Source organism: Felis catus, chromosome A3 (assembly GCF_018350175.1).
Source record: "Felis catus isolate Fca126 chromosome A3, F.catus_Fca126_mat1.0, whole genome shotgun sequence".
Taxonomy (NCBI): Eukaryota; Metazoa; Chordata; class Mammalia; order Carnivora; family Felidae; genus Felis; species Felis catus.
The window spans coordinates 16,712,581-16,739,837 of NC_058370.1; the positions used below are offsets into that span (position 1 = coordinate 16,712,581).

Sequence of the window (27,257 nt, forward strand, 5' to 3'; positions counted from 1 at the left end):
CAGTCAGGCGTCCGACTGAATATTTAGACTTGTCATTTTACTGTGTAAATTAGCTCTTAATAAAATATTTGGGGGTGGGGGGAGACAGAAGCACATAACATGCTCCCTGACCCAGCCAGCACACTGCCCAGCTGCAGCCTTCGGGAGCCCAGCCAGCAACAGTAGTGACAGAACCGGGTCCCGGGAAAGGGCTGCTGACTTGCCCTCCGACACCTGCTGCCTCTCCCCAGCACAGGGCAGCAACACATCAGCCACAGTGGGCCACATATCATTCTCTCCAAGGGATCTGAACATATTTTCAAAAATCCATTTTCCTTCTTAAATGTTATTGTTGAAAATTCCAGTCCAGGGATGTGATACGGATCTCAGCATTCAGTGAGAGAGGTGGCCGCTGAGGCCTCTCCATCTCCAGTCACCCCCAGGAGTCTGCCCTGGGCCAGGTGTGGGGCTACTTGCAGGAGGTGAAAGAAAAACCAACAGCTCCGGTGAGAAGGTGGGTCAGGCCAAGTCTGCCCAAGAGAGCCATTAAAAGCACGGACTTCGGGGCGCCTCGGTGGCGCAGTCGGTTAAGCGTCCGACTTCAGCCAGGTCACGATCTCGCGGTCCGGGAGTTCGAGCCCCGCGTCAGGCTCTGGGCTGATGGCTCAGAGCCTGGAGCCTGTTTCCGATTCTGTGTCTCCCTCTCTCTCTGCCCCTCCCCCGTTCATGCTCTGTCTCTCTCTGTCCCAAAAATAAATAAACGTTGAAAAAAAAAAAAAAAAAAAAAGCACGGACTCCAAAGCCAGGCTGGGGGTTCAAATCCTAGCTCTACCACTTACCAGCTGAATGCCTGTGGACATGTTAGTTAACTCCTGAGCACTCCAAACCTACAGGTGAAATAGAAATAACGATTCCTTACAGAGCCCTAAATTTTTTACATATTGATCTTTAAAGTGTAAGGACCCACCACCTCTCTATCTCTATAATCCTGGGGATTACATCCTGTGTTTCCTGACATTGGAGCTCCACTTCATTATCTTCTACCCCACACTCCCACTAGCTCTCTAAACTAGGAGACCCAATCCTCTAGGATAAGGCCTTTCCTTTCACCCACAGATACCTAGTGAGCCCTCTTCCATTGGGGGGACACGCCAAACAGTGAACCAGGTCAGAATCCAGCCTCTGTTTACAGCTTAGATCTCACCTCTCAGGTCCGCCAGCACACTCTTTCCATATGGAAGGACTTTCTTTTCTTCCCCTACCCCTCACACCTTGTGACTTTTTTTTTTTTTTAGTGTTTGTTTGTTTGTTTGTTTGTTTTGAGAGGCATAGAGAGACAGAGCACAAGTTGGGAAGGGGCAGAGAGAGGAGGAGACACAGAATCTGAAGCAGGCTCCAGGCTCCGAGCTGTCAGCACAGAGCCCAACTCGGGGCTCTAACTCAAAAACCGTGAGATCATGACCTGAGCTAAAGTCAGACGCTTAACCGACTGAGCCACCCAGGCACCCCATAGTGTTTATTTACTTTTGAGGTGGGGGGGGTGGAGAGAGAGACAGACAGACAGACAGACAGACAGACAGACAATGATTGGGGGAGGGGCAGAGAGAGAGAGGGAGACACAGAATCCAAAGCAGGCTCCAGGCTCTGAGTTGTCAGCACAGAGCCCAACGCAGGGCTTGAACCCATGAACCACAAGATCATGACCTGAGCTGAAGTTGGATGCTTAACTGACTGAGCCACCCAGCTTCCCTTCCTTGTGACTAATTTCTCAACATCCTTCAGATCACCCTGAACTGTCACTTCCACCAGGAAGCCCTCACTGACCCCCCCCTTGCCCAGCCCACGTCTCTCCTAACTTCCCCACTAGCCAGGGACTCCTTACTTCTGTTATATACACTGCTAAGTCATCTACAAAACCCAGCTCAAAGCCTGGCACCTGCAATCACTGAGCATCTGTTGAATGAATAAGTAAATGAATGAGTGAATGACCTGGGAGAATAAGGAAGGCTTCTTCATGGAGAAGGCGGCATTTCACTGGGTTTTGAAGGATGAGTGGAAGTTAACCAACAGAAGAGTGGGAGGAGGGAAGGTCTAAGGGTGTTCTGAAGGCTTACACTTTCTGGGGCCCAAAGGGGAGGTGTAGGTCCAGGCTAAGATATTAGGCTAAGATTTTAGGGCTTGATCTTGTAAGCCAGGGCTGTCAGCCCAACAGAACATTCAAACTGCCTGGGGCAGACTCTAGTCCAGGCAATCTAGATCCCTCAGATTCTGAGGACATCTAAGGTCAGGGACCCCTGCTGGAGCATCAAGTGGAAAGTCAGAAAGATTTCCAACCACAAAGGGACACAATCCCATCTTCAGATCTAACACTGTATCAGAAGTGAGGCCAGACAGAAGCCAAGAGTGAGCAGGATGGCAGAAAGGGGAAAAAGTCAAGAGACTGGGGTTCCCATTGACTGCAGGACACAAGGGAAACAGTGTGGGTCAGTGATAAGAAAGGTGAGCTGTGATTCCACTACTACTGAAGCAGGTGGAAAATCTGAGAAGTAAGTGTGATCTGTGTATACTTTGTGGCACAACTCATCCCCCCACCCAACACATACACAAAAACACACATGCACACAAGCACATACACACACACTCAGCCCTTCCTTGCTGAAGCCAGTAGTCCATCACAGTAGATTGCATATAGACACCTGCATGCTAAGTCTGGCTAACAGATCTCCAACCTTATAAAAATTTGCTTGCACACAACACTGGCAAGATGAGGCCCGACACAGCACCAATTTCCACTGTATCCGTTTCCACAGAACGAGAAGACAAGTAGTGGCTTCTAGAAAGAGCTTCGGGCTCCAATGGTTTTGCCTTTTCTGAGAAGCAACTACTGCTTTCATCCACACTGGGTGGGGGCAGAGGAAGGCGGCACAGACAGACAGTGGCTACGCTCTTGCTCATTATAGCCAAGTCCTGATACAGAAAGAAGAAAAAAAATACAGTTTGCACTATCTTCAAATATCACAGTGTTGTGACTTATAACAGCACCCACTGTATCTTGTTGCATTCCAACGGCCAAAAAGGAAAAAAAAAAATTGAATTACCATGCTAATGTCTTCTCTTTTGGTGAAATCTGTGATTCAGGTATGTGGATATAAAATACATCATTAGTTGCTTTTAAGCTTGTCTTTAATGATGAAAAAACATTGCAGGGCATGAGGGGGAGACATAACTAAACTCACTCACTGGCAGCACTGGGAGCCTCTTGTAAACCGTAATGTGACAGTGCAGTTTCTTTTTTCCTCTGAGATGACAGTTAATTCCAGACCAGGAAGGCTGTCAAAAATGCTTAGTTCTGCTCCACTTGAGTTAATTACCGGCCCTGGGGCAGGCTGCCCTCCACTCCTCTGCTAATGGGGCTGGGCTCCAGGTAAAAAATCCATTTGCAAGAATGTTTTCCTTGCTCCAGATCTAATTTATTGAATATCAAATATTTATGCCAATGCAATTAAAGTGACAACATTGCTCTCCCTTCTCCCCTGCCCCCTGGTCGCAGACAAGCCCAGGCTTGCTGGCAGAATGCTTTATCCCGTCAACACAGGGTAAAACTTCTGCTTGAGCTTCTAAAGCAAGAGCTTTGAAACCTCTTCAATCCATAGTCACTTGGGACTTTACCTTTATCTTCTTTTGTAGGCAGCTACGTGACAGGTTATGGAGCAATGGCTGAGACGCTGGGGCAGAAGGCAAAGCGAAGAGAGAAAAGCCTGACTGTGGCTTGAATTCTACCCAAATCCTCTATGGTGCTCTGTGTGCCAGGCACCAGACTGGGCACTATAGTTGAGAGAAATGGAATAGACTCCATCCATATCTCTATCAGTCTCCCAGCTTGACAGAGGAACAGCTTGGGGTACGTATAGAAAAGGTTCCAGAAACAGATCCTTTAGGGTCTTTGGTTTGGAGTCCCCAAGGCTTGAAGACCATCCAAGGCTCCATCCCATCCAACCAGCCTAACTGCAAAAAGTTTCAGGTCCAGCAAAGCATATTCCACCTTTCCCAAGACTCTATTCACCCAGCAAGAAGGCCTCAGATTATCCAGACTCTGGAGCTTTGGGGCATTCCCTGTGGGGACAGTGCCCAGCCCCCAACGTCACATCACCCCCATGAGTCTCTTGCACCACAAAACACATGGTTTGACATCTACCCCAAACAGAGGGGTGGCTGGTAAAGATAAGCCAGAGAACAGTCTAATGTGCAAAGGAAATGCATTTGGCTAAAGGAGGAAGGATTTTTTCTTTTCTTTCCAGAAGTAAGGGAGCTCAGCAAAACTCAGGCCAGCAGGTAATATTGTATCTGTGGGATATCTGACATTGTGCTGTGCCCCCTGGCTGGGATTTTTTTTTTAGGGACCTTGCTGTCTACACCCACCTCTACCTCTCCCTTCCTGCAATGAAACAAAGACCTTTCCTTGGGTCTGAACTGGGTTTTAAAGGAGAAACAGGTATGCACAAGGTAAACCACAAGGCTTAGTAAAGGGAATACAAGACTTTGTGTTCAAAGAACTGAAAATAGATTGATTTTTATTCGAGCCTGAATTGCAAGGGAGTGAGCCCTGGGACTATAAGCATCAAATGAGGTAATCTAAGCATGGTAGAAAATGTCAAGTCCTAGATAAATATGAATTACTCTCCACATCACAGAGGTATTGGGGAACCAAATGATGTTATATGCACACTTGTGTTACATAAATTGTAGTTGTTATAAGACATTTTGGAAGAAGATGGATTAAGCTTTAACCATGGAAATAAATCAGAAAAAAACATATCTGTTAATATCTTTTGATCCTACCTTCTTATAACTGTTCACAAACAGAATTTTTGTAAATTTCCTTTCTGTCCTCTTTTTCGGATGAACATACACTACCCAATTTTAATATTCACTACCCAGTTTAATACCCAATATTTTTTACTTCCTGTCAGTCTGACTACCATGCTTTAGTCTCGAGGCTTTGTGATCATTTCGTATGGCCAGACAATTCTTTGTGAGTGTTGGGGGAAGAGGCTTGGTATTGCTATCCTTTTCTTTCTATGTCTTCTGTTACCACCCTATTCAAAGACATGATCATACCACCCCTCAACTACTGCCATAATTTCTTAGCTGTTTACTATGCCTCTAGCTTCCTCTTGTCTCCAAATCATCTTCCCCTTGGCTGCTCAAATACTGATGTCATTTTTCCTTTAAAAGTAACTATAGGGATGCTTGGGTGGTTCAGTCCATTAAGCATCCAACTCTTGATTTTGGCTCAAGTCATGATCTCGTGGTTTGTGGGATTGAGCCCCAAGGTGGACTCTGGGCTGACAGAGCTTGGGATTCTCTCTCTGCCCCTCCCCTACTCTCTCTCTCCCCCCCACCTCTAATAAATAAACAAACATTTACAAAAATAAAGGTAACTATAGAAGAACTTCTGCTATAGCCATGGTGATAAGACAAGAAAAAAAAAGAGGTAAAAATCACTGGGAAAGAAGAAGCAGACTTACCATTATTTACAGACAATTTAATCATATATCAGAAAACAATAACAATAAAAAAAAACACAGAAAGGGGCACCTGGATGGCTCTGTCAGTTAAGCATCTGACTCTTGGTTTTCTCTCAGGTCATGATTTCATGGTTTGTGAGATCGAGCCCAGCACTGAGCTCCATGCTGACAGCATGAAGCCTGCTTAAGATTCTCTTTCCCCCTCTATCTTTGCCCCTCCCCCCAACTCACATGCACATTCTCTCAAAACAACCATTTTTTTTAAATCACAGAAAATCGATTCAAACTAATGAAAAAGGTCAGTAAACTGGTCAAACACAAAATAAATTTGTATGAAACAATTGTTTTATATACTAACAATAGCCAGTTAGAAACAGAATTTTAAAAATATGGTTCATGATATATATCCATCTTCATGAGAATGTATCACAGAAACTGCCATGCAAAAGTAAATTTTGGATCTTCCATTCAAATATGCTCCTCCTCCAATGCTCGATAGGGGCTCTTCCATCTACCTATCTGCACAAGACAGAAACCTAGGATTCGTCCTTGCCCCCTCCCTCTCTCATACCCCAATATATAAATCTGTCACCAAACCCTGACAATCAATATTACCTTCTGTCTGCTTCTCTCCAACCCAACTGCCTTCATCACTTCTCACCTGAAGGATTGTAGTAGCTCCTCACTGTTCTCTTTCGGCTTTCTTGTTCTCTCCAATCTGTTTCCACAAAGCAGATTAAGGATCTTTTGAGATTTGAAGCTAAATCATACCACCCTGATGACAACTCTTCACTAGTTTATAAACCCCATATCTTCACCATGGTTTACATAGCTTGGCTTACCACGGTCCTTGCTAACCCTTCTACCCACTCACTTCTTCATTCCCTGTGCCCAAGGCACACCATCTTCCTTTTGGTTTCTCAAATGCCCCCAATCTCTTTCCCACCTCAGACCCTTCACTTTCCAAATTCCCTGCTGGGAATAAGGATTAGTGATCTTCCTTCAAGAAGGTTAGGCAGAGACAGGGGACCTTAGTCCTTGTCAGAGATCTTCCTGACTCTTTGGGCCTCAGTTTCTCCACCTACAACATGAGTTGGTTGAACTAGAGGTTCTCTCTGGAATTCTATGAGGTGAAGATTCAGTAAGAGGTAACAGCAGTTGAATTGATGGAGAAGAATGGGAAGTGGAGAGAGGGTAGAGAGGAAGTAGTCCTGGGAAAGACGGCAGAGAAAGGAAAGCTAGAAAATAATAGGCAAGCACTTTCTGTGTATTTAAAATACTAAATGCTGTCACTTTATTTTTATTAGAACAACTCAACATTAAATCTTCACAGGATTTGGGATCATCATAATAATCTTGTCACGAAGAGAGAAAAAGCCAGCCAACTTGTATTTAAATATTAAATGTATGCACTACACTGAAAACTTGATTCCATTCCATGAAAATAATCCACATTATCCAAAGCCAAGAAAAAAAAACAACAACAACAACAACAACAAAAACAACCTCATTCATCCATGTAAACAATTTCTAGGTAGCCAAAGGAAGGAACATACTGGCTGCTTCTGCTCCTAACTTCCACGAAACTCATGGTTGCCTACTCAGTTCTCCTTCTCTCTTCCTAGCATAAGTGTGGCTTCATTCAGAAAAGCAATGTACCCAGTTAAAATGCTACATTTCCCAGCTTCCTTTGCCTATAAGGGTGGCCACATAGCATCATCTGGCAAATGATATGTAAGAATAAATTACAGAGAAATGTTAAAGGCAGGGTGGACTTAGCTGGCACATGTCCTTTTTCATCCTTTGTTTTTTTACCCTTTCTTCTTCAACCATCTTGTGTCCTTGAGGTGTCCATATGGGACAGGCCAAGGGAATTAGAGACCTCTATTTAAATCCCAGCTCTACTACCTGCAAATTCTATGAATTTAGACCGTTCATTTTAACCTCTCTGAGCCACACTCTGGTCTACCAAACGGGAGTCATGATGCCTCACTTGTGATACTATTAGGATTGACTGAAATATTTGATCAAACACAGGTGCAGTGCTTTTTAAATCATATAGCTCTTCAAAAGTACTAGATTATTTGTTTGTTTTCCTCCCTCCCTGTTTTATGACAGGTTTTCCTCCCCACTTAAATCTAAAATACTTCAGAAGTTAGAATGTCATATTTCTATAGGACATTCTTTCATAATAGGAATACCTATTTCCTTGACATGATATCAATCTATTATTTTTTTAAGTTTATTTATTTATTTTGAAAGAGATACAGAGTGAGTGGGGGAGGGGCAAAGAAAGAGGGAGTGAGAGAATTCCAAGCAGGCTCTGCACCACCTGTTGTGGAACCTGACATGGGACCCAAAATCACCAACTGTGAGATCATGACCTGAGTCAAGACCAAGAGTCAGATACTTAACCGACTGAGCCATCCAGGCACCCTGTTACCAATCCATTATGTTATCAGATGCCAGAGGTCCTTTTGTATACACTCTGGCCACATGCAAATCCTAAGTTAATCTGCATTCCCCAAATGTGACTTCAATTATCTTCTAAGTCAACCAGAAACTTAAGATGCACCATCCTTTTAAAATATGTATTTTTTCAAAGGTGTGAGTCTATTTTCTTGAGCATTTGAGGGGCCCTATCAATATCCTTCAATTTTAGCAATTTTTCTTGAATTATTTCTTTAATAATGTCTTCCCTTTCATTGTCTGTTTTCTCATTCTTGAACTCTTATTATTTGGATGTTGGATCTCTTGGTCTGTTTCTCTAATTTTCTTATCTTTGGGTAAGATCTCTTACCTTTCTTATCTATGTATCAGACAAAAAACCCTAAAGGCACAGAAACCATCCTACCTAGAAGGCAGTGGCAAATTAAAAATAACACGCTTCCCTAGTGCACAAACCAAAAAACCCAATCACTTAGACGTTTTTAAGTGTTCTCCTGGTTAACATTTGGGCTAAAGAAGAAAAACCAAAACTGTAAGTAGGCAATTCAAAAACAATGAAAAAGATAAAATCATATAGGAAATCTTATGGGATGAGGCAAAGCTGATTCACAGGCAAATTGATAACCTTAAACGCCCTTATGGTTAATCAGAAAAGGATGAAAGTGGGTAAAATAAACGTCCATTTAAATAATTTGGTTTTTATAAAAGGTTAAAAAAAACATAGAAAGAAATCTAGAAAATATAGTTAAAGCAAACACTATTGATTAGTAAACTTAACAGAAAAACTGTAAAGTTGATAGAGAAGTTTTAGAGCTGGTTCATGATATAGCCTTGTTTCCACCACTGAAAGAGTCATAAATAAATATTATAAATGAAAAAAGGGAAACCACAGATTTTAAAATTATAAGAGGATTCTATGAATAATTATATGCTAATACTTTCAAAACTTCAGTGAAATGGATTATTTTCTGGGAAAGCATAACATACCAAAATTGCCTCGAGAAAAATTAGACTACCTGAAAAGACTGATAATAAAGGAAAAAAATGTAAAGAAAGTTGTCAAGTACTGCCTTCTAAAATGGCTTCCCGCCTCAGAGGATTTCATGGGTGCAGTACTTCAGCCTTTCACAGAACAAATAATTTCCATGTAACATAAACCCCTTCAGGGCATGAAAAAAGATGTAAATCATATCAGCTCATTTTACAAAGCTAAACTATTGACATAAGGTTTTGGATGAATCTCAAAAACATTATGGTGAATGAAAGAAGCCAGACACAGAGTACAAATTATATGATCCCAATTATATGAAGCTCAAGGCCAGACAATACTAATGTGTGATGACAGAAAGTACAGAAATGGTTGCTAGAGGTGGGGGTGGAGGACTGCCTGGAAGGAACCACAAGGGAACTTTCTGGGGCCATGAGAATGCTCCATATCTTGATCTGGTCGATGGCTACTGGGATATTTATATTTGTCAAAATTCATCAAGTTGTACACTTAAGGTTTGCACATTGTACTGTGTGTAAATTATACCTTAAAAATGTACTCTTAGGAAAAAAGCCTGGTGACCATGACTTAAAAGACAGCCAAAATAAATGAATGAATCAATGAATAGATAATGTAACATAACAGGCTAATCACACTTAATATGTTATATATGCAAAAGTAGTAAACAAAATGTTGGCAAACGTAATCCTGCAATAGATTAGAAGAATAACACATCAAAAAACTGCATGATTGTTTCAATATTATAAGTTTATTACTATACTAATCCAAATAAGAAAAAGCATTTCATAATAATATTGAAATTAGTCTACAAAATTCATTTATTCATGATTTTAATTCCTGATAAGCTCAGGTTAAAAAAAGATAATACCTCAGCATGATTGATAAATAATATCTATCTTAAACTGAAAGCCCAAATCATCCTTAACAGTGAAACTCAAGAGGCCACCTCATTAATGTCAAGAACAAAACAAGGATGGCCATTGTTCCCACTGATATTTACTATTGTTCTAAAGTTTCTAAGCCATGTAAAAGGACCAGAAATAGATATGAATCATAATTATGAGAGAAAGAAACAGAAGTATAATTTTTAGCCCATGATAATATTGTCTTTCTAGAGAACTCAAGAGGGCCAATTGAAAAACAATACTCTGACTGGTTACAAAATAAATACAAAGGCACGGTAGGGATGCTCACTGAAGCATTATGATAAAGAACAACTGGAAACCACCTAAATGTCCAACAGTAGGAAACTGGGTAAGTTTACTGGAAGTAAGCTGGAAGTATACACACACGATAGAATGCTATGTAGCAGTTAAGATGAATTAAGTAGATATAAAAATATTAAGTGGAAAAGAAAATGCAGGATTATATATACAGTGTGATACTTTAATGCTTAAAAACAGACTGAAGCGCCTGGGTGGCTCAGTCCAGTTAAGCGTCTGAGTCCTGATCTCAGGGTTGTGAGTTCAAGACCTGTACTGGGCTCTATGGTAGGTTCTGCACTGGGTGTAAAGCCTACTTAATAAAATAATAAGAAGAAAAAATAAAATAAAACAAAATAAAATAAAATAAAAACAGACTAAACTATACTGTTTGGAAAAATACAAAAAAATAGAAGTAAAAGATACCAACTTCCATACACTGGCCACCTCTGGGAAGAGAGGAAGGGGAATGAGAGTGGGAGGGATACAAAGGGGCTTCCACTATGGTTGTACCTCTTTTCTCAGGAATAAAAAGACCTGGAGAAAGCTCTCCATCTGACCACCAGACCCAGTATGCCAGAAATAATCCCCAGAGAGTTCCCTCGTGGCCCTACCAGTCCTCTACCCTCACTCCTGGCAAACACTTCTGATTTATGCCATCTGAGGTGAGTTTTGCCAGTTACTGAAATTTAAATGCAACCATTGGTTTCCTTTCAGATCTTCCTTGGTCTCCTTCTGAAAAACTGGCCTCCTTTAGGAAGGACACCAAGAGTCCAGAACAGACACTTGACAGACTAAGATTTGAAGGATACGCAACTCAGCGCTCCCGGCCACCATGAAAGTCAGGGGTACAGCCTCTCACAGGAGGCTACTCACCTCAAGACACGAAGCAGACACCCAGAGGACAGGTACCCCTTGTGACACTTAACAGACTCACCTCTGTCACCCATCAAAATACCACGATACCAGGAGGACAACCCATGGAGAAAGATTCCAGTCACCACACAGATACATGAGGGTTTCTCAACCTCAGCACTACTGACTTTTGGGGCTAGACAACTCTTTGTTGTGGGGACTGTCCTGGGTGTAACAGGGTGTTTAGCAGCATCCCTGGCTTCTCCCCACTAGACGCCAGTACTGGGTCCCCAGCTGTGACAACTAAAAATATTTCCAGACGTTGCCAAATGTTCCCCAGGGAACAAAATCGCTCTTGTTCAGAACCACTGTGACAGAGAGGACAGATTAGGCAGAGGGGTGGAGGGGAGTTCGGGGTTTTTGTTGGTTTGGTTTGTTTTGTTTTACTTAGGAATAAAATCATCCAGATATGTGCATTAGTACATGAAGAAGCAACAAAAGAATACTGAGGACATGAAGGAAAGCCTGCATGGTTAGGGAGCACACCATATTCAAGGGTGAGAAAACAATATTATCAATCTATTGATCCTGTTGAACTAACGTGTAAGCTTCAGAGAACTATAATTAAAATTTGGCTAGAAGCTTTCTAGAACTTGAAAATGTGAAGTCTAGGGGCACTTGGGTGGCTCAGTCGGGATGATCATCTGACTCTTGATTTCAGCTCAAGTCACGATCCCAGGGTCATGGGATCAAGCCCCAAGTCGGGCTCCACGCTGAGTGGAGCCTCTCCTTCTCTGTCTGCCCCTCCATCATTCATGCATGTGGTCTCTCTCTCTCAAAACATTAAAAAAAAAAAAAAAAAGATTCTCTCTCTCCTTCTGGCCCCTCCCCTGCTCACTTTCTCTGTCTCTTTCTCAAGTTAAGTCTAAAGTTGCAAAGGAAAAAAAGAGGTTGAATAATAAAGAAAATTTTCAAAAAAAAAAATAATGGTTCTGATCTACCAGATATTAGGTGAGTTGTAAATTATAAAAATTAAAACAGCGTAGAAAAGTAGACATAGCTGTGAAAAAATTAAAAGACTGGAAACAGGCCTGAGTCTATGCAGGAATTTAGTATCAATTAAAGTGATGCTTAAATTCATGAGAAATGTATGGGGCGCCTGGGTGGCGCAGTCGGTTAAGCGTCTGACTTCAGCCAGGTCACGATCTCGCGGTCCGTGGGTTCGAGCCCCGCGTCGGGCTCTGGGCTGATGGCTCAGAGCCTGCAGCCTGCTTCCGATTCTGTGTCTCCCTCTCTCTCTGCCCCTCCCCGTTCATGCTCTGTCTCTCTCTGTCCCAAAAATAAATAAACGTTGAAAAAAAAATTTTTTTTTAAATTCATGAGAAATGTAGCAGAATGCCCAATAAATGATGCAAGAACAATTCATTAACCATTTGGGGCAGGAAAAAATTCAAGGCCTGGCATCATACATCAAAATAAATTTCATGAATCAGCAAGTTATTACTTTAATTAAAATATAAAAATCTAGAATAAAATATAGATTAATATTTTTCTGATATTAGAAGAAAGGCTTTCCAAACAAAACAAAGAACTCAAAAAGGAAAGATAATATACTTGACTACACGAATATGCCAACCTTCCCATACATCAGCAAGCACTATAAACAAAATAAAATTCAGAAAAACTGTCACCTAACAAGTTATATTGACTTCTACTAAATACAATATGAAAAGGACAATATGTCATTCCCACTTTTTTCTGAGAGAGAGAGAGAGAGAAAGAGAGAGAGAGAATCTTAAGCAGGCTCTATGCTCATTATGGAGCCCGACGTGGGGCTCGATCCCACGACCCTGGGAGCATGGCCTGAGCTGCAATCAAGAGTTGGACACCGGGGCACCTGGGTGGCTCAGTTGGTTAAGCATCTGACTTTGGCTCAAGTCATGATCTTGTGCTTTGTGAGTTTAAGCCCTGCGTCAGGCTCTGTGCTGACAGCTCAGAGCCTGGAGCCTACTTAGGATTCTGTGTCTCCTTCTCTCTCTGTCCCTCCCCCACTTGTGATCTGTTTCTGTCTCTTAAAAATAAATCAACATTAAAAAAAATTTTTTTAAAGAGTTGGACACCCAATCGACCAGGTGCCCCCACCCCCACTTTTTAAATGGACAAAAGGACACAACCATGCAATTCACAAGAAATAAAGGAGAAATGGCCAAAAAACATTAAGAAGTTAATCTCACTGGAAATTCACATCATGAAAATTAAAATATTGAGACATCATCTTTCTCCTATTGAATTGGCATGAATTTTTTAAAGTAATAGCCAGCGTTTGGGAATTTCCATATCCTCTAGAGATAGTATTAATTTATGAACATTTCTGAAAAGGAATTTGACAACTATTTTCAAAGGCATTAAAAAGGTTCATATATACCTGAGAGTTACCGTTTATAGCTCCAGCCCAGAACTTGCCCTTGAATTCTACAGGCGCATATCCAACAGCCTCCCACCCAACATTGCCCCCCAGGGGTCTCTAACTGGTGCCTCAAAAAAACACGTCTAACACCAAGCTCCTGATTCCTACTGCCTTTCTGTGCCTCAAAGCTGCTCCTCCTATTGTCGCCTCCATCTCAGGAAAAGGTAACTCACCCTTACTATTGCTCAGACCCAAAACCTTCATGTCATCCCTGACAGCTGTCTTTTACTGACCTCAAATCCTGGGGCATTACACTTTAAAGTAGTTGCAGAATGCAACTCTTTGTCACCACCCCTATCACCAACACTCTGGTCTGAGCCACCATCATTCCTTATACAGACCACTGCAATAGCCTCTTTCCTTGCTCTGCCTCTGCCTGTGCTGTCTTCCACATTATCCTCATACAGCTGCCAGAAGGATCCTTTTCATAGCCTGAGTCAAATCAGACCACTCTTCGTTCAAAACCCTCCCCTGGTTCCTTCTCAGAGAAAAGCAAAGCCATGTAAGAGTCTGTAAGACTGTGAAATTGTGGCTTATAAGAAAAATAAATATTCAGTCATTCAGATTAACTGTCTCCGTAAAAACCCAAGAAGACGGGGCTGAGAGAGTTTCCAGGCTGGTGAAGACGTGCAGATTGGAGGAGAGAGGCACACTCAGAGGGAGCAGGGAAGCTCTGCTCTCCCCCCACGTGCTTCGCCCTGTGTGCCTCTTCCATCTGACTATTCCTGAGTTATATCCCTCTATAGCAAACTGGTGATCTAGTAAGTACAATGTTTATCTGAATTGTGAGTGCTGTAGCAAATTAATCACACAAGAAGAAGGGATCATAGTAACCGCTAACTTATTTCCAGTTGACCAGAAGTAAAGGTAACAATGTGCACTTGCAGCTGGCATCTGAAGTCCAAGGAGGAGGTCATGGAAACCTCCATCTACAGCTGGTCAGTCAGAAGGACAGGTAACAGCCTGGGCTTGTGCCTTGTATCTGAAGGGAGGGTAGGACAGTCTTGTAAGACTGAACCCTTAACCTGTGGAATCTGATGGTGTTTCCAAGTAGACAGTGTTAGAATTGAGTTGAATTCTTGAAGACCTTTCTGGTGTCTAAGAATTGTTTATTGGAGGAGTAGGAGAACCCTGCCCCTTCCAAACACATTGGAATTGGTCCAGGAACCCAAAAGAAAGACCATATAGGATCTGGCTACTTTTCTCACCTAAACCTAAGTGAGGCTCCATAATCATAAAACCCAATATTGCAGAATGCCAGCGCCAGAAGGATTAGCTTCTACTTTAGCAAGGGTGTGCTGAAATACAGAAGATACTGCCCTAGTGCCTCTGACAATTTATAACCACTGAGATTCTAGTGGTTGCACTCTCTCACTCTCCCTCTCTCAAAAAAAAAAAAGTGGGGATGACATATTGTCCTCTTCATATTGTATTTATTAGAAGAAATCAACACTTCTATTCTACAAAAGAACAAACTGAGGCTTAGAAAGTGAATTCCTGAAGATGTGCAGAATCAGCAATACAACTTTCTCAAGATGTCCCCTTGATCCAGCTCTCCCTGCATCCCATATAGCTTAGAGTCTTAGTGACCAGATATAAGAAGTTATCTGTCTGGCAGCTCTGCACTACCCAATCAGAACATACATTTAGAATAAAATGTTCAGAATAAATGTTCAGAATAAATTTAGAATAAATGTTCAGAATAAATGTTTATAAATAAATTTGAATTATCCAAGCAACAAAAATTCTTTACTTTTTCATATAAATGTATAACATTTGCATGGCCATTTCTTTTTTTTTTTTTAATTTTTTTTTTCAACGTTTATTTATTTTTGGGACAGAGAGAGACAGAGCATGAACGGGGGAGGGGCAGAGAGAGAGGGAGACACAGAATCAGAAACAGGCTCCAGGCTCCGAGCCATCAGCCCAGAGCCCGACGCAGGGCTTGAACTCACGGACCGCGAGATCGTGACCTGGCTGAAGTCGGACGCTTAACCGACTGCGCCACCCAGGCGCCCCTGCATGGCCATTTCTATTGAGGGCTACAATTTCTCAAAGCAAAGCATCACTCAGCATGTGAAATACATCAAGATGAAAATTCCAGGGCACCTGGGTGGTTCAGTTGGTTAAGCTTCTGACTCTTGATTTTGGCTCAGATCATGACTCCAGGGTCATGAGATTGAGCCCTGCATTGGGCTCAGCATGGAGCCTGCTTAAGATTCTCTCTCCCCCTCTCTCTCTCTCCACCTTTCCCCAGCTTGTGCATGCTCATGCTCTCTTGCTCTCAATAAACAAATTGATTGATTGATTGATTGATTGATTGGTTAAAAGATGAAAATTCCAAGATAGATGGAATGATGGATCTCCCAAAGGGCTTTTGTCCATTTCTGTGGAGCCCACATATCTCCTTCCAGCTTATTTCCATGCAGGCAGTCTATTTACCAGCACTCATTTCTTCATGAATTTGTTAATTTGGTTTACATCATCAGCAACTGCTCTGAGACGGGCCCTGTGCTGGGCACTAGCAGAGCTGAGATGGAAGTGCCATGAACACCATGTAGAGTAGGGAAATGAGCCCGAAGGGAGGTGGGGAGGAGGCTGGGCAGGCAAACACTGACCAAAGTAGCAACACCACAGGCTCTAACAGTTTCACTGTCCTGATAGCAGATGAGGACACCAAGGCAAAGACTGAGAGACCTCCTGGGGTTACATGGTGAATAGGTGCAGAGCACAACCATGGTCCAGGAAGCAGATGCTTAAAGCAGAACTCACCCCAGTGTCCCTCACCCCATGGTGATCCCCACCCCTGCTGCTCTCGTGTCTCCTATAAGCCAAGTCAGGACTGAAGGTCATGTCTCATCTCTGGATAGTGCATCTTTGTTGGTTTTTGACTCCCCTCCATCCAAACATCTTTCCAGTTTGAGAGAAATCTGACCAACAACACTGCCCGATGCACCTGTGCCCACTCCCTGAGTGGCCAGTCTGCTCCTCTCTTTACACCAGATCCTGTCACACATCTATGAATCTCAGCTTCCCACTGTCAAGGAGTGTGAGAGGGTCATCCAGGGCACTGCGGGGCCATGTGGGTACCTCCTCTCTCAGAGCTCGAGTACAAGTCCCCCAACGTTGCAAATGCTGCTAGTGAAGACCCAGCAGAAGCCAGCAAACAAAGAGGCGCCTTAATAACATGCCTTGGAAGCAAGTCTTTTTATAACTTCATTCTTCCCTCTCAATGGCCCCAAATGAAGATGAAATACAGAGAGGAGCCCTTGGCAACAGTAAAGGAGAAAACTCATCCTTCCAAGGGCCTTCTCCTTGTGCCTAACTTCTTTCAAAAGAAGGCAGATTTGGCCTCCCTGGCACCCACTGTGTTCCCAATTTTCTGGATCATGGGGAACAACAAAACTCACCCTTTGGAGAAACTGTGGACCAATCACAGATGCTCTAGGCTGCAGCTGTCACGATAATTAGCTATTTCTTTCCCTTGAGCTTCTCTACCTCTCCCCTCCCCGTGTTCTAGCCAAAGGTAGGTGGTGTGCAGGGGCCTGTGAAGAAGGGCCATCTGGAGAGTCCATTGGGCGTGGTCACTTAAAGTCAAGAATAGAATCTGCAGTCAGCCTGCCTGGGTTGAGAAACCAGATCCACCACCCATTAGCTGTGTGTCGCAGAAAAAGGGATTTCTCATCTTTGAGCGTCAGTGTCCTCATCTGAAAGTGGACATGACAGCAGTGCCTGCCTTGTAGGAGTAAATGAGAGCCGCACGTGAGTCACCTAGCAGAGGGCCACAAGCAATCGCCACTCTTGCCAACGAATGTGTGTGCACGAACACGGACGCTTCAAAAGCCCTTCCACACACACCTTATCTGGACACCACGCCAGGCCAGGGTCCCATGCAGCAAGGGCCCCAGGAAGACCTGCATGATGGCTGAAGTCATGCAGTTGAAGTCTTAGCAGTGCTTGGCATCCAGTAAGTGTATGAGACCGGCTCACCATCAAAGGTGCATTTGAATAAATAACGGAGGCCCAGAGAGACTTTGGGATGGAGCCAAAATCACGTTGGTATGTAGTAGAGTATGGCTTTGACCTAGATTGTCTGGTTTCAAATCTTCCCCTGCAGTATGTTTAGGATCTGGCAAGGTTCTTCTGAGGCAGATCCAGTTCTCAGTCTTGAAATGAAAAATCTAGGGACACAACAGTGCTGATCCACCACTACCTCAGAGCACAGGCTGGGGAGGAAGACTACCTGGGTTCAAACCGGGGCTCTACCACTTTTCAGCCGTGCGTCCTTGGCAAATTACCCAAACTCACAGAGTCTCAGTTTCCCCATCTGTAAAATGAGGATGATATTAAGATCATTAATATCACCCAACAAGGTCGTCATGAGGATTTTTGTTATTGTTATGATCACTACCTTGATCTCAGGCACCAGAGTCAGCCTGCCATATCCCTCTCCCTCAATGCATTGGTACAAGTGCCCTAAGGGTGTGGTCACTTCATGCCTAACTGCTCAGACAAGGCTGCTGCACTGCACAATTCCCAGGGCATCACTCTCATCCTATTCCATCTGAATGGTGCCCTCTGGGCTTGTACAGCACACAACCTATACTCCTGTACATAGCAACCCTGTGCTGAGGGCAAACTGTGGGACCATAGAGGATCTGGATGTTAGTTTTCTAGTTGGAGAGCATGAGCACCATGAAGCTAGCAAAATGTCCTGGTTCTGGGGTCCTCCAGTTTAGAACTAGAATCTAGGCTGCTCCCAAAAGTCTGTGGGCCAACCCCGGCTGCAAGAGGAAGATGGTGAAAACTCGTAGATGCCAACACAGGGACACAGGTTAAGGGGCTGGACTGCTGGGTAGGGAAGTGACTTGGGCAAGTTTCAGCTCCAACTCCAGGTCTCTGCATAAAATGACTCCAGAGTCTGGGTACCTGGGTGGCTCTGTTGGTTAAGTGTTCACGAGTTCGAGCCCCACATTGGGCTCTCTGCTGTCATTGCAGAGCCCACTTGGGATTGTCTGTCCCCCTCTCTCTCTGCCCCTTCCCAGCTTGTGTGTGCATGCTCGCTCTCTCTCTCTCTTGAAGAAAAAAAAAAAAATTAAAAAAATGATTCCAGGGTCAAGGGGAAGAACTTGCATATTCTGGCCAAGGAAGACAAAACATTAGATACCAGTTGCTACTTCATAGCATATACCGTGTCCTACAGAACAGCAGCCCAGCCTTCAAGTTGGCAGAGCTAAGTCTTCAACAGGCCACTTCCCTTTCCACTAGGCTGGCTGCTTCTGCATCTACACGGTAAAAATAGCAAATCCCATGAGCACCTCACTCCTCTTACTGTGGCCAGAGGGAATACTGTGGCTATGCCTGCATTTAACAAGTTTGTGGATGGGGATGCTGCCAGGACCTGATGGAAAGGAAGTCCAGAGTAAGTGTCTATTCCATTAAGACCAGTTGCTTCCCCTCCAATGCAAATGAGGGCCTATTAACCATTCTGCCACCAGGTCCCCTCAATGAGGTCTGATACCCCATCGAGGGCTGGGATCGGACATCTGCTGCTGAAGCACTGAGCACTGAGCAGTGGAGGCAGTCCAGGAAGTCTGGGTGTGGTGTACATGCAGCCTGTTGTGGCCACTTGGCCATGATCTCCCTGCGCAATGGCAGTTTGCCCAGGAAGGAAGAAGGCCCACAGACATGGGGCAAGTTATCTCACCCACTAGTAAATGGCACATAGTAGATACTTAATAAATATGTTCTGAATGAATATATTAACCTGACAACTGAGAGGCATGGGATTCTTGTCCTGGGCACAAAACTGAAGGGAAGTGCCCAAAATCTCAACAAGTGAGACAAGAAATACTTTGTTGAAATGATTTTTAAAATAAAAATTCATATAAAATACTCTGTGATAAATCAAATGTCAGAACATTAAATAAAAACAAGATCTGACAGGGCCAAGGTAAGGGAGAGGCAAATGAGGCCAAGTCACGCGAGCACAGGGTCAGACCCTGTCTTTACTTACAGTTCTGACATTCTGATAAGGATATTTCTACCTTCATTTTTCTTTTCCTAAAACACAGAGTTAAAAATATGATCCATCTTGACTACTGAGTTTTGGGGCACATCCCCTTAAATTTTGTGCCCAAGGCAAGTGTCCTACCTGCCATGCCCCAGTCCCTCCCTGACCCTGAGGGAACTCTCAAAACTTTCCACCAGCTGCGAACAGCATCCTGATGTGCCGCCAGACCGTCAAGAGGCAGGCTCGCTCACACAGCTGTCTGGTCCCACTGCGGGGCCTCCTCTTGCCTGCGGTGCCAGGCACGGCTGGTAGCAGGACAGCCCGCTCACTGACTGAAACAGGCCACCCAGATGTGAAGAGCCACATTGGGCATGGGTGCCTCTTGCTTCACAGAAGAAATTGCAAGAGGCCCCACACCTGTAGCCCCAGGAGCATCCCGAAAGTGAATGGCCACAAGGTTTGTTTTTTAATTAACAAACATTATTTTTTAGAGCAGTTGTAAGTTTACAGGAAAACTGGGCAGAAAGTACACAGGCTCCATAAACCCCCTTCGCTCCTCCACACAGGGCCCCTACTATTAACACGCTGCACGGAGTAGCATATTTATTAAAATTGACAAACCAATACTGATGCATTATTAATGACTAAACTCCATAGTTTAATTAGGGTTCACTCTTTGTGTTGAAGATTCTATGCGTTTTGACAAACACATGATGTCACATACCCACCACTACAGTGTTATACAAAATAGTTTCACTGCCCTAAAAATGCCCCCTTGACTCCACTCCTCCCAATCCCTGGCAATCACTGATCTTTTCCTGTCTCCATAGTTTTGTCCTTTCCAGACTGTCGTGTAGCTGGAATCGCACAATATGTAGCTTTTCCAGACTGACTCCTTTAACTTAACAACATGCCTTAGGTTTCTTCATGTCTTTTTATGGCTTGATAACTCTTTTTTTTAATCACTGAATTAATTGCTGAATAACGTTTCATTGAGCAGATATATGCACCACAGGTTGTCTATCTACTCAGCCACTAAAGAGCATTTTGGTTGCTTCTGAGTTTTGGCAATTAAGAATAAAACTGCCAGGGGCGCCTGGGTGGCGCAGTCGGTTAAGCGTCTGACTTCAACCAGGTCACGATCTCGCGGTCCGTGAGTTCGAGCCCCGCGTCGGGCTCTGGGCTGATGTCTCAGAGCCTGGAGCCTGTTTCCAATTCTGTGTCTCCCTCTCTCTCTGCCCCTCCCCCGTTCATGCTCTGTCTCTCTCTGTCCCAAAAAAATAAATAAACGTTGAAAAAAAAATTAAAAAAAAAAAAAAAAAAAGAATAAAACTGCCATAACCATTTGTGTACAATTTTTATGTGGACATAACTTTTCAAGTCATTGGGTACAATACTAAGGAGCACAACTGGCCCATGAATTTTTGAGGCTCAACAAGAGCCCTAGGATATGGGCCTCTTATCAATCTCCACGGTCAATTACATGACCTTGTCAATGGAGTGGACCAGTAGGGTGCTGTACGGGCCGTGAGGACACCAGAGCCTCCCACAGTCAAAGGTGGTTTTTCCCTGAAGCAGGACAGCAAAGGCGAATGGCTGCCTCTACAGGAGAAGGCGAATGATGTCTAGTGGTCCAGTTTAACAGGGGCGAGGAGAAAGACAAGTCCCCCCAACCCTGCCCCCAGCCCTGCCCCCATGCTAGACAGAATGTGACAGACAGAACAGAGGGCAGAAAAAGTTTGCCTTTTCCAATTAAGCACAAACATTTTCTTCCCAGGGGTAGCAGGGTCTAGCACTTGCCTTTCTGTTTGTTCTCTCAATAAAAGGCCCTTTTACCTGCAATGCTTACCTGCCACAAGGAGACCATAATTAACAGAGAGAATGTGTATTTCTAGCCATCAGAAAACTGTTTTCTAACAAGTAAAAATATAATTAACATTCCCCAGCTTTCTCCTCCATGGAGATTTTTTTCCTCCTCACTTTCTACAAATTCAGAGGAAATTCTACAAAGACTAGGAATGTATTATGGGGTTGAAACGTAGCCCACCAAAAAGATATGGTGAAGTCCTAACCCCAGTAATTGAAAATGTGATGTTGTTCAGAAGCAGGGTTACTGTAGATATAGTTAGTTAAGATGAAGGCATACTGGAGTAGGGTGGCTGGTGTCCTTATAAGAAGAGACACAGAGATACACACAGAGGAGAAGGCCACTGTGAGGACAGAGGCAGAGATCAGAGTCATGCAGCCACAAGCCAGGGACACCAAGGACCGGGAGCTAAAAAGACTCAAGGAAAGAGTTTACACAGAGTATCAGAGGATCATGGCCCTGCTGACACCTTGATTTTAGGCTTCCAGCCCCCAGAACTGTGAGCAGATATCAGTCATTTGAAGCCACCTGGTTTGTGGCACTTCGTTACAGCAGCCCTAGCAAACTAACACAGAGCAGGATCACCTAACTCCTCACCATGCAGATGAAGTGCCTGATGCTCTGGAAGGCGCAAGGACTTACCTGAGGCCTCAAGAAAGTGGGAGGCAGAGATGACACTTGAATCAAGTCCCACCGGCTCAGAGGCCAGTGTTCATGTCACAGCAGGATTCACTCTGTGCATATGTGACGGTCTCCGCTGGTCCACGACGCTCCCATCTGGACACTAACCACTCTGGGCTCAGCCCTTGGGCAGCAGGTACAAGCAGGCCAGCAGTGCGCCCTGGGTGCAGGCTGCTTCAGAAGCCAAGGTGGGAAAAGAATGTGTGTGATGAGTGAGGAGGGGGGCTAGACCGAGAGAAGGGATTAATACTGATTGAGCTAAGTGCTAGGTGTCTCATACATTATCTCATTTGCATCCCACACAACTCTTTGGTGCAGGTATCATCAGCCTCACTTTTCAGAGCTGACACTGGGTCTCCGAGATGCTAAACCATACAGCTAAACCATACAGCTGCTGGAGATTTGAATCTAAACTCTTCAAACGCTACATGCTCTTTCTGAGTACTTCCATCTCTTCCCAGTGGTTTAACTGCCATCCATATGTTAAAGGCTCCCAAATAGTTTCTGCAGCCCCAGCATCTGGTCTCCTTGTTCAAGATCTCCATCTTCATGTCTCATGGGCATCTCAGACTCAGCATGTCCAAAATTTAACTCATCGGCTTCCAGTAAAAGCCTGGCACTCCCACCCACCAACTCCCATCCCACTTAGCACCCTGGCAGCCATCCCTGACTCCTATCCCAGCCACCTCAGCCCTCCCTGCACACAGTCCTCAAGTCACCAATTCCTAGTCATGCGTCCTTTGTCTCCATTGCTTCCAGCCTGGTCGAGATAGCCATCATCTCACTCCTGGGTGACACAGTCTTCTCACTGGCCCTCTGCCTTCAGCCTTTCCCCTCTGCAGCCTAGTTTTCCCTCATGCAGTAGCGAGGGAGTTCTTGAAGCACAAACCTCATCACATGACTCTCCTGATTAAAACTCTTCAACGGTAATTGCAAATTCTTATCTGCCATTCACTGTATAAGCCCTTTACATATATTGACTCATTTAATCCTAAAAACCACCCTCTGATATGAAATAGGCACTGTGTTGTTCTCCTTTTACAGATGAGAAAATTGGAGTGCTGGGGGTTCAGTAACTTGCCCACCATCTCACAGCTAGTAAGTGGCTGAGCCAGGATTTAAATTCCCTTGTGGTTTTGGGGTGCCTGGGTGGCTCAGTCACCTAAACATCCAACTCCTGATCTCAGCTCAGGTCTTGATCTCAGGGTCATGAGTTCGAGCTCCACATTGGGCTCTATACTGGGTATGGAGCCTACTTTTAAATGAATGAATGAATGAATGAATGAATGAATGAATGAATGAATGAATAAATAAATAAATAAATAAATAAATTTCCTTGTGTTCTTAGGATAAAGTCCAAAATCCTTCTCCTGGCCTACAAGGCCTATAGGGTCTCCCCCCTACCTCTACCTTTCCATCCCATCTCGCCCTCCTCTCTCTTACTCAAGTTCAAAACAAGGACTGGGTTGTCGCTGTTGTTTTTAACTATTCAAGATCTCTGAGGTTCTTCCTATCTCAGGGCCTTTGTGCATACTGTTTCTTCTGCCTAGAACATGGCTGACCCCGTTCTTCACCTGGTTGACTTCTCCTTCAGATCTCTTTAATTGTTGCTTTGTCAGAAGCTTTCTCTGAGCCCCCAGACCAAGTCAGGAAGCATGTCACTTTATGCTTTGTCACCTGAACATTTTCTTTGTACTACTTCTCATAGTCATATTTACTCATATAATATGATGTTTAATGTCTGTCCCCTCCCTACTTCCCAACAGACAAGCTCCTAGAGGGTAGAGTCTGTATCTGCCTTGATTCTCCAGGAGATTGCCTGGAAAATAGTAGATGTTCAATAAATAGTAACAGATTGAAAGAACAAACAAACTAATAAATATAAGAATAAATGAATGAATACCCTGTCTGCTCTTCAGCTGTCTGTCCAGCCAAGAGGCACATTTTCAGACGTAATACCTTTCTCTGAGGAGAGCTTCTCAAGCTTGTAATGTGCACGCAAATGACCTGGGGGTCTTTTTAAAATGCAGATTCTGATTCAGGAGGCCCAAGTAGGACCTGAAAGTCTGCATTTCTGATATGTTCCAGTGATGCTGACACTGCTTGTCCAGGGACACCACATTGAGCAGCAAATATTTAACCAACCTCTCACCTCAGTTTTCTCTCTTTTTTAAATTTTTACTTATTTTTGAGAGAGGGGCAGAGCACGAGTGGGGGAGGGGCAAAAAGAGGGAGACACAGAATCCCAACAAGGCTCCAGGCTCTGAGCTGTCAGCACAGAGCCCAACATGGGGCTCGAACTCATGAATTGCGAGGTCATGACCTGAGCCGAAGTCGGACGCCTAACTGACTGAGCCACCCAGGCACCCCTCAGTTTCTCTTTAATGAGTAAGTCTTTCTGATCTCTTCCCTCACCTCCTCCTTTCCAAGATGGCACTTGAGTATTGAAAGGGAGCTCTATGTGAACTTTTGCCCCCTGGAGAGTGGCAGTGGAGGGTGGAAGTGAGTGAGGAGCCGCTCCTGCGCCAGTGCTGACATAGGCATTATGTGGTCTGCTGGAGATGCCTGGTCAGGCCTGTCATGGTCAGGACAACACTAGTTTCTGTAGCAAATAAGCCCCCAAATTTCAATGGCTTCAACTCTCCCCATATTGCTCACAGAGTAGTCCAACGAGGCAATTCCTAGTCTATGGGGACCTTTCCTCCATGTAATGATTCAAGGACCCAGGCTCCTCCCGGTTTTGGCTCTGCCAGCCTCTTGGACCACCAGAGTCTTCTTCTAGCCACTGGAAGAATAGAGAGAAGTTCCCAACCACTTCTTAAAATCTACCACTCAGGAGTGACACACATGACTTCCACTCACATTCTGTTGGTGAGGACTTGTCACCAGCCAGACACAGACGCAAGGTTAACTGGGAAATATAGTCCCTATGTGGGCTGCCACCTCCTGGCAGTAACTCCACACAGTGGGAGGGGGGAGCGTGAATGACTGGTAGGTGCAACACCAGCGGTGGCTATCACACAGCCCGGTCCCAAACACTCTGTTAGCAGTTACTAAGCCTGTCATCTGGTCTCCATCAGACATCGGAGCTGGTGTCTTCTCAGAGTATCTCTAGCCCCTCCTTAACTGGTATCAGCATTGCAGCACCATATGGCCCAGACATCCCCTGGCAGAAGCCTTTGCTACAGACCCCCAACCTCTCACCACAGCTGTCTTGTGACAGGCTTTTGGCTTGAACCCTCGGCCTGACCTCACCTTGCTGCTCTCTTCACCCTTCAAGGGCCTTTCTACATAGCTATGTCCTCCTGGCACCCCAGACAGGAAGCTGAGCAGAGGCCTCCTACAGGAGGGCTCAGTGCCTCTCCAGCCTACCTCCAGGCCAAGGAGGGCAGGTCCTGCATGACGCATGGGCCTCCATACTTGCTTGTCCTCTGTTTCTCATCTCCATCCCACAAGCTACTGGGCCAGGAAGTACAACAGTCCCTCCCTTCCTTTTCCTGTCTTGTTGGGCTCTCCCTCTGATAGAAGCCGAGGGTTCCCAAGCTGCATCTCCTTTGCTGGACCAGGATCCCCAATCCCCAGATCTTGTGAGTGTTGGCTGCTAAGGCTAACAGCGTCCCCTTTCTTGGAGACTTGCCTCTGGTGGGATCTACCTCACCTTCGAGATTACTTCTCCTCCCCAGTCAGTGACATCCAGTGGCCACTGACTAAATGGCATGGGGTACAAATGCCAGCCCCCTTGTCTCAAGTGGGGACCAACTCAGTGATACAATTCATGTTCCAGAGCCCCTCGTGGGGTTAGGCTGAGGCTGGCCTCACTCCTTCCCTCCCAAGAACACCCTGCCATAAATCGCTCTTACCAGAGGCCCCATCTCAGGTTCTGATTCTAGAACACCTGGCCTAACACACTGCCTTCTCAGGATGCACACTTCTTTCTCAGGATGCACCTTCCACCTTCTTTTGCCAGAGCCATAATGGCAAACAGGAGGCAGGAAAAGAGAAATCAGTGTACAGCTAACAGAACATGCTTTGGGAAGTGCAATGAAAATATCACACAAAGACCCTTCAGGGTCTTGAGCACCATGTTGTCTGTCAAAACTGTTGCCAGCAACCCTAGCATGGCCCTGGAGCTCTGCTTCTTAGAGGGAGGCCACCCACCAAACCAGGAAGATTTCGTGGACAAGTGCTCTGAGTTCAGCAGCAAGGCCTTCACCCAGACCCCATCTGGCCTCATCCTGGCCTTCCCAAAGCAAAGCCCACTCCTTGTTACTACATTAACCATGTGGGGGAACAGACATGCAATGCGAACAGATAAGAACCAGAGAGAAAGAGAGCGCATCACCTTCTGACAGGTCCAAACACCTCTTTCTCTGGCCCATCAGGAAATCCACACCCTCTCCCCAGGCCTACTGGCTGGCCCTGTTCTGGGACCTGCCATCCACAAAGGAAGTGCTTTCGGGGCTTGTGCCTGTGGATCCGAGTGGAAGGCGAGAGGGGGACAGCGACAGGAGCGCCCACCGGCCTGCAGCAATGGGGAGAGAGTGGGGAAGGTAAAAGGAGAGGGTTAAGAGCCTGGCAGTCCACACAAACACCTTCCACGCTGCACCCCTTTCAATTTCTTTTCCGTGAATTTAAATGCATTCTGTCACAGTGAGTTATGTCACCCGGAGGAAATGCCCAACTCGGCGACGTTTTTAAAGATTATTTTTTAGATCACCTATCACTATCCATTTGAGGAACGATTGTTCAATCTGAAAAAATAAATTCAAAACTGTCCCCATCTAAGCAAGATGGAAAAATAACTTTCCCTATTCTTCCCTTTTCTTTCTATTTTTTTTAAAGAAGGCTTATTTCTGAAGGACAGGTTTGAAAATCTGTTTTCACCTTGACTTTCTGGCTGGATCTGAATTGGTAAGGGGAATATCATGCCCTGTCATAGGAATAAACAAATGAATGTACAGCCAGCTGTGTGACCTCGAGCAATTCACTTAACCTCTCTGAGCCTTAATCTCCTCAACTGTTACACTGAGATAACAATACCAACCCCATGGTCATCAAATGAAATGATGTCCAGGACAATCCTTGAATGTGAGACAGATGTAAAGTGTCTGTTCCACTAAAATGTCAATTCTTCAAGGGAAGGGAAGAGGCTCTGACCAATTCTGCCCTCCCAGTGGATCTTGTGCAGGGCCTGGCCCACAAGAAGTG

General features: G+C 44.6%; 1 protein-coding gene across 5 annotated transcripts in view; it reads right to left on the reverse strand.

The window, feature by feature from the left end:
* TOX2 (TOX high mobility group box family member 2) overlaps nucleotides 1-27,257 on the reverse strand; it is a 275,373-nt gene that overhangs the window by 211,720 nt on the left and 36,396 nt on the right. For 2 of the 5 annotated variants that reach the window (XM_045053582.1, XM_045053583.1), the window contains exons 3-6: nucleotides 26,392-26,571; nucleotides 22,011-22,220; nucleotides 6,169-6,225; nucleotides 819-866 (exon numbers count right to left, since the gene is read on the reverse strand). The exons of 2 other annotated variants lie outside the window; for them this stretch is intronic. In XM_045053582.1, the coding sequence (XP_044909517.1) occupies nucleotides 819-839 (21 nt within the window). In that variant the 5' untranslated portion in view covers nucleotides 840-866; nucleotides 6,169-6,225; nucleotides 22,011-22,220; nucleotides 26,392-26,571. Of the gene's footprint in view, nucleotides 1-818; nucleotides 867-6,168; nucleotides 6,226-22,010; nucleotides 22,221-26,391; nucleotides 26,572-27,257 lie in introns of those variants that run through there. One more of the 5 variants, XM_045053585.1, reaches the window with a different exon arrangement.